Genomic DNA, 12357 nt, shown 5'->3' with positions numbered 1-12357 from the left:
AGCACCAAAACCCAGAAGATCAGCTGGCGACGTCGCATGTGCCCAGAGAGAGGGCTCTTGTGCCACCTCTGGCATGCGTGCCATAGGTTAATGCAATACTATAGCAGAGTTGGAAGGGACCTTGGAGGTCTTCTAGTCCAACCCCCTGCCTAGGCAAGAAATCCTATACCGTTTCAGACAAATGGCCGTCCAGCATCTTCTTAAAAGACTTCCAGTGTTGGGGCATTCACAACTTCTGGAGGCAACTTCTGTTCCACGGATTAATTGTTCTGACTCAGGAAATTTCTCCTCAGATCTAAGTTGCTTCTCTCCTTGATTAGTTTCCACCCATTGCTTCTTGTTCTACCCTCAGGTGCTTTGGAGAATAGTTTGACTCCCTCTTCTTTGTGGCAACCCCTGAGATATTGGAAGACTGCTATCCTGTCTCCCCTGGTCCTTCTTTTCATTAAACTAGACATACCCAGTTCCTGCAACCGTTCTTCATATGTTTTAGTCTCCAGTCCCCTAATCCTCTTTGTTGCTCTTATCTGCACTCTTTCTAGAGTCCCCACATCTTTTCTACATCGTGGCGACCAACTACATCATGGTGACCAAAACTGGATGCCGTATTCCAAGTGTGGCCTTACCAAGGCCTTATAAAGTGGTATTAACCCTTCACAGGATCTTGATTCTATCCCTCTGTTGATGCAGCCTAGAACTGTGTTGGCTTTTTTGGCAGCTGCTGCACACGGCTGGCTCCTATTTAAATGGTTGTCCACTAGGACTCCAAGATCCCTCTCACAGTTACTACTGTTGAGCAAGATACCACCTATGCTGTACCTGTGCATTTCGTTTTTCTTGCCTAAACGGTTGTAAATGCAGGCTGGTTGCTGAGCACCCGAAATCTGGTCATGTGACTTGGGGGGGTGTCTGACAGAATTTCAGAATCCTATGTACTTTTGGGGGGAATCTACCATAACATTGAACTGTCATTATATGAGCAATTGCAGGTAGTCCTCGACTTACAACAGTTCCTTTAGTGATCTTTACAAGGTGTGCATTCTGAGCTTGTGTTCCTTTTTTTTCCTCATGCCAAAATCATGCGGTTGGGCTTGGTTTTGGCATTATGTATTTGGTTAATCCAGTAATTGTGGCTTTATAAAGCGTAGATTATGGCCCAGGTGATTATCGCCTGGAGCCTCCAGGAACCTGTTTAGAACATCTCAAGAGAATATTGTCCAAAATGTGGCGCTAAAGTGCCCAAATTCCAGAAATGTGTTTTTCGGGGGAAGGGGGTTCAGATAGTCCTCGCCTTAACGACCTCCAAATTTCTGTTGCTAAGCAAGACAGTTGTTAAGTAAGTTTTGCCCCATTTGAAAACCTTTCTTGCCACAATGATTAATCTCTTGGTGATTGGCCCTAAGTCACCCAGCTGGCTTTTACATCTAAGGCAGAACTAGAACTCACCGTCTCCTGGTGATTGGCCCAAAGTCACCCAGCCGACTTCCATGGCTAAAGCAGGACTAGAACTTAACTGTCTCCTGGCAAATTGGTTCAAAGTTACCCAGCTGGTTTTTATATCTTAAGGCAGAACTAGAACTCCCTGTCTCCTAAAGTCACTCAGCCGACTTTTGTGCCTAAGGTGGGACTAGAACTCACCCCCTCCTGGTGACTGGCCCAAAGTCACCCAGCCTAGTTCTTTACAGAACTAGGACTCACAGTCTCCTGGTTTAGGCCAGCACCTTAACCATGACTAGACCAAACAGCTTCTCTGATTTCACTCACACTGATGTTTCCGATGCTTTCAAATTTGGCATGCAGGAACTGTTTCTTTGTCCCCTTTCTAGCCCACACCTTGTCAGGTGTCCCCGCACCTTTAAAGCCCTACACGGCTTAGGACCAGCCTATCTGCGAGACCGCCTACTGCCATACACCTCCCAACGGCCGATAAGATCCCACAGGGTGGGCCTCCTTCGGATACTGTCAGCCGGACAGTTTCGGCTGGCGGGCCCTCGGAGGAGAGCCTTCTCTGTGGCTGCTCCGACCCTGTGGAATCAGCTACCCCCAGAGGTCCGGACCTTACCCACTCTCATGGCCTTCAGGAAAGCCGTTAAAACCTGGCTGTTCCGGCAGGCCTGGGGCTGTTGACCTTAGTGTTAAGGTCCAGCCCCGATTAGAATGTATGTGTGTTGTGAATTTTAAACTATTTTTTTTTACTTATTTTGCTTTTCTTTTTTTTCTTCTTCTTTCATTGTAAGCTGCCCGGAGTCCTGCCCGGATTGGGCGGCCTATAAATTTAATAAATCAAATGAAATGAATGAAATGCACTGAACCTTTGCTGAAATCTCTGGACCCCCCCACACTTCCTCAAACCTGCCCAGTGTGATGCCCTCCAGATGTGGTGGAACCTTGACTCCCACCCAGGCTGGCAAACATGAGAATTGAAATCCATGCTGGGGGGCTAGTCTTGAGGAAGGCAGAGCTAACTAATTATTACCGTATTTTTCAGAGTATGCGCACTTCCCCCCCACCCCCAAAAAAGAGAGTGAAAATCTGGGTGCGTCTTATACACTGAATGCAGCATTTTTTGGCCTCCTGAAACCCTGCCCCCTTCGCGAAAATGGCTGTGTGGAGGGTTTGGTAGGATTGCAAAGTGCTCCTGGGGGCTGGGGAGGGCAAAAACGAGTGAAAAACTGTCTCTTTTTTGCTTACTCCCCCCCCCCCCCCATGCCCCTAAGAGCACTTGACAAGCCTCCTAAAGGCTATGCATGCCCTTTTTTGGCAAAAAATGGGCCAATTTTCTTGAAAAATAGGCTGTTTTTTTTGTCCCCCCCCTCCCCCAGGAGCACTCTAAAAACCTCCTAAAGGCTATGCATGGCCCTTTTGGGGGGCAAAAAACAGGCCCATTTTTGTGAAAAATGGGCTGTTTTTTGCTCGTTTTTGCCCACCCCTAGCCCCCAGGAGCACCTTGCAAGCCTCTCAAACACACTGCATGTCCCATTTTTCACAAAAAAATGAGGTGTGCAGAGTGGGTTTGGGAGGTCTGTAGAGTGCAAAAACTTTTTAAAAAAAATTTACCTCTTCAAAATCTTGGTGCATCTTATACTCCAAAAAAATACAGTAGTTGATTTCCTTGTCTGTGTAGAGGTGGAAACTATGGCCCTTTTTAAGACTTGTGGACTTCAACTCCCAGAATTCCTGAGCCAGCCATTCTGGCTGGCTCAGGAATTCTGGGAGTTGAAGTACACAAGTCTTAAAAGGGCCATACTTTCCCCCTATCCCTGATCTTAGGAGCAGAGTCTTCTGAAGTTTTTATTCAGTTTTATAATGCTAGCCATGCTACCTCTGCAAACAAGCACTCTTTTTTTCCCCCTTGCAGAAAGTTGTGATCTGAGCCTAAGCAAAAAAAGTTTTTTTTAAAAAAAAAAAAAGCAAGTATTTTATGCTACAGTGAGCTTGTGACTTCCTGTTTGGCATTCAGATCTTCTTGCAGTGTCAAGCTTATTAAAAACCACAGCCAGTCACTTGGTTCCCACCCATCGATCAAATGTGGAACTGTTGTCACGCAGGGGGCAGGGGCTGTTTTGCTTGCTGTGCAAAATCCAAGGAAGGAGAGAAGGAAGGAGGGAAGGAAGGAGAGAAGGAGAGAAGAAAGGAGGGAATGTAGGAGAGAAGGAAGGGGGGAGGAAGGAAGAAAGGAAGGGGGAAAGGAAGGAGAGAAGGAGAAAAGAAAGGAGGGAAGGAAGGAAGGAGAGAAGGAGGGAAGGGGAAGGAGGGAAGGAAGGGGAGTAGGAGAGAAGAAACGAGGGAAGGAAAGAGGGAGGGAGGGAAGAAGTAGGACTGTTGTAAGATAAGATGGATCTATGGGATGTTAAGAAAGCAATCTTCAAGTATATTGTCAACTGTAGGGAAAAATTGTTATAAATACATATTATTAATAACAGTTATGAGATCATATAATTGTGAATGTATATATGAAATTGATAAAATAAAAATTAAAAAATAATAATCCACAATTTGTTTTATTAAATCGATGCGTTGCCTGTCTCACTGTTTGGAATAACTCTGGGCGACTCACAATAACGTAAAAGCATAGATGTAAAAAGCATTTTAAAAAATTAAAATTAAGTTTTAACAACAATGAAATAAAAGTAGACGTCAATTTGGAGGAAACCCAAAGGAAGGCTGTTTCTCATTTCTGCTTAAAATGCAGGTAGTCCTCGATTTACGACCACAGTTTAGCCCCTCTGTTGCTAAGTGAGGTATTTATTGAGTTTTGCCCCCTGTTGCAACCTTCCGTGCCACAGTTGTTAAGTGAATTGTTGCAGTTGTTGAGTTGGTCAAGTGGTTGTTAAGTGAATCTGGCTCCCCCATTGAGTTTGCTTGTGAGGAAGTCATCGCCGAGAGTCATCACCTGACCCTGGGACACGTCAACCGTCATAAATATGAGTCAGTTGCCATAAATATGAGTCTACTCACAAATAGGAGTCAATCCAGCGTCTGGATTTTGCTCACGTGACCACGGGGGTGGCTGCAACGGTTGTAAGTGTGAAAAACGGTCATAAGTCACTTTCAGTGCTGTTGTAACTTTGAATGGTCACTAATTGAACTGTTGTAAGTAGAGGACTCCCTGTAATACATTCTTCAGATTGGTTAGCTCTAGATCTAAGAGTTGGCAACCTTAAACACCCAGAGCCACAAAGGTCGTAACCAGGAGCCCCCCCCCCCCTTTCAATTCTGGAGCTTACCAAAAATCCAGTTCCCCCACCATAGAGTCTCTTAGCGTAGCGTCCTTTTTCCCCTGCTGACGGGAAGTCCAGTTTCCCCCACCACCACCATAGAGTCTCCTCCTAGCGCAGCGTCCTTTTTCCCCTGCTGACGGGAAGTCCAGTTTCCCCCACCACCACCATAGAGTCTCCTCCTAGCGCAGCGTCCTTTTTCCCCTGCTGACAGGAAGTTTGGTTTCCCCACCATAGAGTCACCTAGCACAGTGTCCTTTTTCCCCTGCTGACGGGAAGTCCAGTTTTCCCCACCATAGAGTCTCCTCCTAGCGCAGCGTCCTTTTTCCCCTGCTGATGGGAAGTCCAGTTTTCCCCACCATAAAGTCTCCTAGCGCAGCCTCCTTTTTTCCCTGCTGACGGGAAGTCCAGTTTCCCCACCATAGAGTCTCCTCCTAGCGCAGCGTCCTTTTTCCCCTGCTGATGGGAAGTCCAGTTTTCCCCACCATAAAGTCTCTTAGCGCAGCATCCTTTTTTCCCTGCTGACGGGAAGTCCAGTTTTCCCCACCATAGAGTCTCTTCCTAGCACAGCGTCGTTTTCCCCCTGCTGACGGGAAGTCCAGTTTCCCCACCATAGAGTCTCCTCCTAGCGCAGTGTCCTTTTTCCCCTGCTGACGGGAAGTCCAGTTTCCCCACCATAGAGTCTCCTAGCGCAGCGTCCTTTTTCCTCTGGCTGTCCTAACCGAAAGCCTTATCAATTGTGGAGCCGACGGGCAACAGGGAGCCCCAGCAGAGGGATGAAACAGCCGAATGCAGCTCCAGAGCCACAGTTTGCCGACCCCCTGCTCTAGATGATTGGGGAAAACAGTTTTTGTGGCTAGGGACCCGGCCTCTGTGCTAAATTCAGAACTTTTGGACCCAAATGGTAGCCTGGCTGTGATTTTGGTGCCAGGCTGGCTGAGATTCTAGTCCCCAGCGTTCAAAAAGGCGTCAGAAACATCCAGTTTTCCTTTACCTCAAGCCAAGGATAGTCAGTTACAGATGCTTTAATTTGGATTCTTCCACTGATCAGCCGGTTGGCTTCAATTCCTTCCCCTCTCCTCCACAGTTGTTTTGAATTGGGGAAGGTTTAAGTCAATCCCCCCGGTTCCTTATTTTCATAGCCACTTTTGCCAGGATAATAAAAGCTGAAGCCAAGCACCTCCTCAAAACAGATCAAAAGGGCATCACTGACCTAAATTTTCTGCTCTCTCTCTCTGTTTACAAAAACCCAGGAAGGAAACTGTACATCTGTAAAAGTATCTTTCTTGGAATTAGCCTAGAGCCCTTCCTTGGCTTTAGTGAGTCAGCTTTTCTAAGCAAACCCCTTGGCCTGTTTCTGGGAAGCTCCCCCTGGTCTAGTTAACATGAGAACTGGCTTCAAAGACATCCGAAGGCTGGGTGGGTTGAAAACTTGGCAACTACGCTCTCCCTTGGCTCATGACCGGAGCAACGGATGGAAACTAATCCAGGAGAGAAGCCACCTTGGAATTAAGGAGAAATTCCCTGACAGGGAGAACGATTAACCAGTGGAACTACTTGCCTCCAGAAGTTGTGGGTGCTCCATCACTGGAAGTTTCTAAGAAGAGATTGGACAACCATTTGTCCGAAATGGTGTAGGTCCATGACGCCGAACCTATGGCACGCGTGCCAGGAGTAGCACGCAGAGTCCTCTCTGTGGGCAGGCACAGCGCCACCAGCTGCTCTTCAGGTTTCCGGCATGCATATACATGCTGGTCTTTGCGGTGCTAGAACACCGGAAAACGGCCCCCAAATCAGCCAAAAACCGGTCTGTGTTCAGCGTGTTTTTCAGGATGGTTTCGGGCCTGTTTTCAGGTCAGTTTTTGGAGTGCCCGGAAATGGCTGGGAAACAGCCTGGAAAACGGCCTGTTTCTCAGCCAGCTGCTCTTCTGGCAAGCTACATGCGCGCTGGCCGGCTGGTCTTCATGGTCGCCGGAGCATCGGAAAACGCCCCCAAAACAGCCATACACGTGCTGGCCAGCTGGTCTTTGGGTTTTTGAGTGCTCTGGTGCACAAGAAGACCAGCTGGCCAGCGCGCATGGACATGCCGGAAACCCCGAAGACTGGTCTTTGGGTGTCCAGCGTTGCAGTGCACATACATGAGCACATGTTCTGGTTTGGGCACTCGGTGCTGAAAAGGTTCGCCATCACTGGTATAGGGCAAGGGTGTCTAAACTCAAGGCTCGTAGGCCGAATCTAGATCACAAGGTGCTTCGATCTGGCCCACAGGAACCCCCCCCCCCCCCCCGGGAAACAGCCAAAGACCTGCCTCCGGTGCCTCTGCCGGTGATATCGGAGCTTGGGAGGGCCTGTTTGGGGCTGAGACAGCCTCCTGCAGCCCTCTGCCAGCGAAAACGGAGTTCCAGAGCTCCCCCTTCCTCAGTTCTGTTTTCGCTGGCAGAGCGGACTGCGGGAGGCCGTCATGGCCGAAAACGGACATCGAACTGGCCATTCCCACCCACCCCTGGCCCTCAAGGTCAAACACAACAGGGCTTCGGTGAAATCATGTTTGAGGCCCCTGGTATAGGGTCTCCTGCCTAAGCAGGTGGTTGGACTAGAGGACCTCCATGGTCCCTTCCAATTCTGTTATTCTATAATTCTCCATGTGTTGAGAACAGGACTTTCTTAGTAGTGGCACCACCTGTGCAGTTGAGCCTATAGATTCGGTGGCCGTTCACTTATTTGATTCTCAGCAAGAATCTGAATAAATTCTGACAGCAGCGTCTACAGGTAGTCCTCGACTTACAACAGTTCATTTAGTGGCCAAAGTTAAAATGGCCCTGAAAAAAAGGGACTTGCAGGCCATTTTTTCCCCACAGTGACGACCTTTGTAGCATCCCCATGGTCATGGGATCAAAATTCAGACGCTTGGCAACCGGTTCACACTTAACGACCATTGCTCTGCCCCAAAGTCACGACCACCTGACAAGCGGAGTCCACGGGGAAGCCAGATTCACTTAAAACAACCCTGTTACTGACTTACCGACGGCAGGGATTCACTTAGCAACCGTGGCAAGAAAAGTGGTTAAAAAGGGGGCAAAGCTCCCTTAACCAATATCTCACTGGACGACAGAAGTGTCGGGCTCAGTCGTAGGTTGAGGACCACCTGTACAGGACTTGGCCTTGGTCAGATTTCTCTCTGAACTATCTTGTCTTTTTATTTCCCAGGAACTGCAACATGAAAACATCGTGGCCTTGTATGATGTCCAGGTAAGTTTCTCTCTCTCAGTCGTCCGCTGCACTTCTTTTTTTTTTAAATGAACGTGTGATGCTTAACCTTTTCGACGTCACGTGATGAAAATGCGCACCCATAACACAATGCACGTACGACACCACCACCCCGCACATCTGTTCTCCAGTGGTGGGTTTTGGCTGGTACGGCCCAGTACGGTAGCAGTCGGGAGCAGCGGCTGGCTCATTTGCTCCACCTCCATTCCATACTTGCTTTTAAGGCAAATGGGCCAATTGCGCGCACAGCGTGTGGTGCCTGCGCGGCCTCCAATGAGCAGCTGGTTGTCACAGGGGTGGTGGAGTGCGCATGCATGCACAGCGCACGTCCGGCGCATGCACGAAGGGACCACGAGCAGCGTACCAGTAGCGAAGGTCAGAGCAACCCACCACTGGTGCCCTCCCTCGCCCATTTTTTTTACCACCTGCAATAGCAATAGCAGTTAGACTTATATATACCGCTTCATAGGGCTTTCAGCCCTCTCTAAGCGGTTTACAGAGTCAGCCTCTTGCCCCCAACAACAATCCGGGTCCTCATTTTAACCACCTCGGAAGGATGGAAGGCTGAGTCAACCTTGAGCCGGTGAGATTTGAACAGCCGAACTGCAGTCAGCTGAAGTAGCCTGCAGTGCTGCATTTAACTCACTGCGCCACCTCGGCTCTGCGTGCCCCCCTGTGCCCCATTTTGCGCCTGGAAAGCCCCCTGCACCGAAATGGAGCACGGGGGGCCTGTGCAAAGCCCCAAAATGTAATGCAAGCTCCCCCCCCCCCCCCCCGTGCATGAGTATCAGAGAGCAGCTGGCCAGCAGGACGTGCGCATGGAGGTGCGGTGGATCTGGGCTGTGGTGACGGCTGGCGTGCCCGCAGAGAGTGCTATAGGTTCTCCATCCCATCCCTATACAACGTCCCTTTGGCTCTCCCCTGTTTTATCTTTTGCACCAAACCTCCCCCTTTTTATCAGTGGTGTCCTGGTATCAGCATTACACCTGTGAATATGTGTGTGTTACGCCCAAGCATAAGAAATCTTTATTGGGGGGGGGGAAGCGACTGCTCACCATTGTTCACACTTACGACCATCGCAGCATCCCCGTAGTCATGGGTCGAAAAGTCGAACGCTTGGGAGCTGACTCACTGATGAGCGGTGTAATGTCTCTGGATTCTGGGATCGGCTTTGGCGAGTCAAGGGTGAGGCCCGATTCACTTAGCGACCTTGTCACTACTGTGTTTTCTCAAAAATACGACCTCCCGTGAAAGTAAGTCCTAACTTGATTTTCCACACATGTGCCCAATGTTAAGCCCTACCCTAAAATAAGCCCTAATTAAGACTCCTCCCCCCCCCCACTCCAGGGCACTGAGATATAAATTAAGCTAAGGTTGGGATGGGTGGGTGGAGGTGCCCTACTTTCTGGCAGTTGCAGCTGGGCCTGGCACACCCCAACACCTCCCAGGCCGGTGAGGATTTCCTGAAGGCCTCTGCAGCCGATAACGGAGCAGCAGATCGATCCAGAGCTCTATCATCAGCTGCAGAGGCCTTCGGGAAAACCTCGCCAGCCGCAGTTAAAAGGAGTCCGGGTGACCCGCGCAAGTGAAAATAAATCAGTGGACAACATTTTCCCACCTCTCCACCCCGAAAATAAGACCTGACGCCTTTTTTTGGTGGCCAAAAAAAAATACAAGACAGGATCTTATTTTGGGGAAAACACGGGTGATTCATCAACGGCAGGGATTCACTTGACAAGACAGGTTATAGAATGTGGGGGAATTTCACTTAGCAAAGGTCTCACACCCTAACAGAATGTTTGCGGCTCAATTGTGGTCGTAAAGTCGAAGACTGTCCGTGTATCCTTCAGTGGTCAACTTGACGAGGCCGAAGTTCCAACTGCATGCAAAATTGGCCAATTCGAGCATTGTGGCTTTTATGGCCCTTTAAAAAAGGCTGGTGGAATTGAAAAATAAAATTAAGCATTCACGCCCTGCTTCGCTTCGTGGGTTTTCTCCTCCCTTTCTCTGCCTCGCACCTGCTTCCCTTCATTCAAGGTGAAAAGATGATCAGCCTCATGGGCTTGAGGCCAGATAACGTGCTTCTTAAGAGGCGGTGAACGGCATTTCCCTGCAATGCTTGGATGCCATCGTATTTATGAAATCACAGGTTTATCCCCGTGGCAAGCAAATTGCTTTCCCCTGTTGTTGTTGTTTTGTGTGAGCAAATTGCCTTCCCCTGTTTTTCTGGCGTGCGTCCTTTCGATCGGGTTTTTAAATAGATTAACAAGAGTTGGAAGGGACCTTGTGGGTCATCTAGTCCAGCCCCCCTGCAGACCCTACACCAATGGTGTCAAACTCAATTTCATTGATGGCCGCATCAGGAGTGTGTTTGACCTTTGGGTGTGTGTGTGTGCTGACTGGATGGGTGTGGTCAACTGAGTCGGTGTGGTCAGCTCGATGCCACTCCCCAAACTGCTGGCAATATTTTCCTCTTCACATTGGGTGGTCCAGGATGGCCCTGTCAGAACCTCTCCATTAGATAATTAGGAAAGAAGACCACGAGACTCCATGAGTAGAAATCAAGTGTACTTTTACTAATTATAAATGATTAAAGGCATAGCGAAGCGAAGTCTGATTATTTAGGCGCGAAAGCAATTGATATATAGAATAGCCCATTCCCCACCCCTTGGCATCACAGCTACAGTCCAATCATAATTCTCCCAAGTGTCAGGTGCGAGATAACTTCAAAAGGCATCATGAAGATGGAATGTCGGTGCCGTTAGTCCTGGCGGGAATCTCCTACGCATGCGTAGTCAGACAGGCAGCTGGACTCCAGAACCTTCCTCCAGCACAATGAGTAACCCCTCCCAAATACCATGCCCTCCCTCCCCGTCTCATGGCAGTCGAAGCAACGGCAAAGCGGAGGCTGACAGGCCCCATGGGCTGGTTCTGACCACATTGTGGGCCTTGCGTTTGATACCCCTGCCCTACACCATATCTGACAGGTGACAGTCCGGCCTCTAATTGAAAGCCTCCAGTCATGAAGCTCCCACAAATTCTGGTGGCAAGTTGTTCCACCAGTTCATTGTTCTGAGTGTCAGAAAATTCCTCCTTATTTCCAGGTTGAATCTCTCCTGGATCAGTTTCCATCTATTCTTCCTTCTCTGGCCTTCGGGTGCTTTGGAGAATAGCTTGACCCCCTCCTCTCTGCAGAAGTCTTTTTTTTTTTTACTTCTCATCCAATAAATCTTTTTCAGTGAAGAACTGAAGAAGCCTCTTGTATGAGAAGCAAAACGTTTTCAAAGGGGAAAAAAAAAACCCAGAACATGCAGTTGAAAAAGCAAATTTGGGGGACAACCGTGACCTGGATGATTGAGAATCTCCACACATTGTTAATTATTTTTAGACTCCATTACGCTTATTGTTTTCCTCCTATACACATTTACATATATATTGAAAGATGTAATCCTCCTTTTATTGAGTATCTTGCTTGTATCTAGCCTCGGGGCTCTAATAATTAAATTTGAATTTGATTTCCACTGCTTAAAGTCTGTCGAGATTCTCCGTCATCCAGGTCATGGTTCTCCCAAAGGGGCTTTTTTCAGGAGGCAACTGCTGTTTTTTTTTCTTTTGAAGACTTTTTGCTTCTCATCCAAGAAGCTTCTTCAGCTCTGACTGGATGGTGAGGAATAGAAGAGATTTCTACTTGCAGAAAGCTGGTCATTTGCATCCTTCTAGAGGGTCGTTGAGACCACTTGGAGGTTTCTCTATATCCTCAGGGTCACATGAGTGGTGCAAATGGTTCCTGTAGTCTGCCATTTTTCCCTCTGGAAATCCATTCCTTGTCGTAGCAATTTATTGTGGCTACCTTCTTTTATTGCAATACATTTTGCCGATAATCATATTCCCAAATATTTAATTTTCTTGGCCCTCGAAATTCCCAGTTTCTCCTCCAGTCCTTCGTTTTGACTTTTGGTTAAATTCTTAGTTAATATTGTAGTTTTCTCTGTATTTATTTTAAGACCTGCCACTTTACCGAATTGGTTTATTTCTTGTAATAATATTAGTCCAGTTTCTAGGGGTTCCTCTATGATGAATGCTAGATAGTCTGCAAAGGCCTGGACTTTGTATTCCTGTGTTCTAATTTTCAATCCCTTTATGTCCTCGTTCTGTCTAATTTGTAACATCAGTGTCTCGATTGAGAGGATAAATATCAGGGGGGATAGAGGTCATCCCTGTCCTACCCCTTTGGTTACGCTAAAGCCTCCTGTTGCTTCCCCGTTTAGTATTATTTTTACCCTCTGACTGGAATATATTGCTCTGATCATCCCGATAAATTTCTCTCCAAAATTCATTACTTTCCTACTCCCACACCATTCAAAGGGTGTTC

General features: G+C 48.0%; 1 protein-coding gene across 1 annotated transcript in view; it reads left to right on the top strand.

The window, feature by feature from the left end:
• The window catches only part of ULK2 (unc-51 like autophagy activating kinase 2), a 149578-nt gene that overhangs the window by 4274 nt on the left and 132947 nt on the right, over positions 1-12357 (top strand). The window contains exon 3 of the mRNA XM_032215046.1: positions 7926-7967. Within this exon, the coding sequence (XP_032070937.1) occupies positions 7926-7967 (42 nt within the window). The remainder of the gene's footprint in view (positions 1-7925; positions 7968-12357) is intronic.

This window comes from Thamnophis elegans, chromosome 4 (assembly GCF_009769535.1).
Source record: "Thamnophis elegans isolate rThaEle1 chromosome 4, rThaEle1.pri, whole genome shotgun sequence".
Lineage (NCBI taxonomy): Eukaryota > Metazoa > Chordata > Lepidosauria > Squamata > Colubridae > Thamnophis > Thamnophis elegans.
Note: the sequence above shows the minus strand (reverse complement) of the source record. Positions and strands in the feature narration are given on the sequence as shown.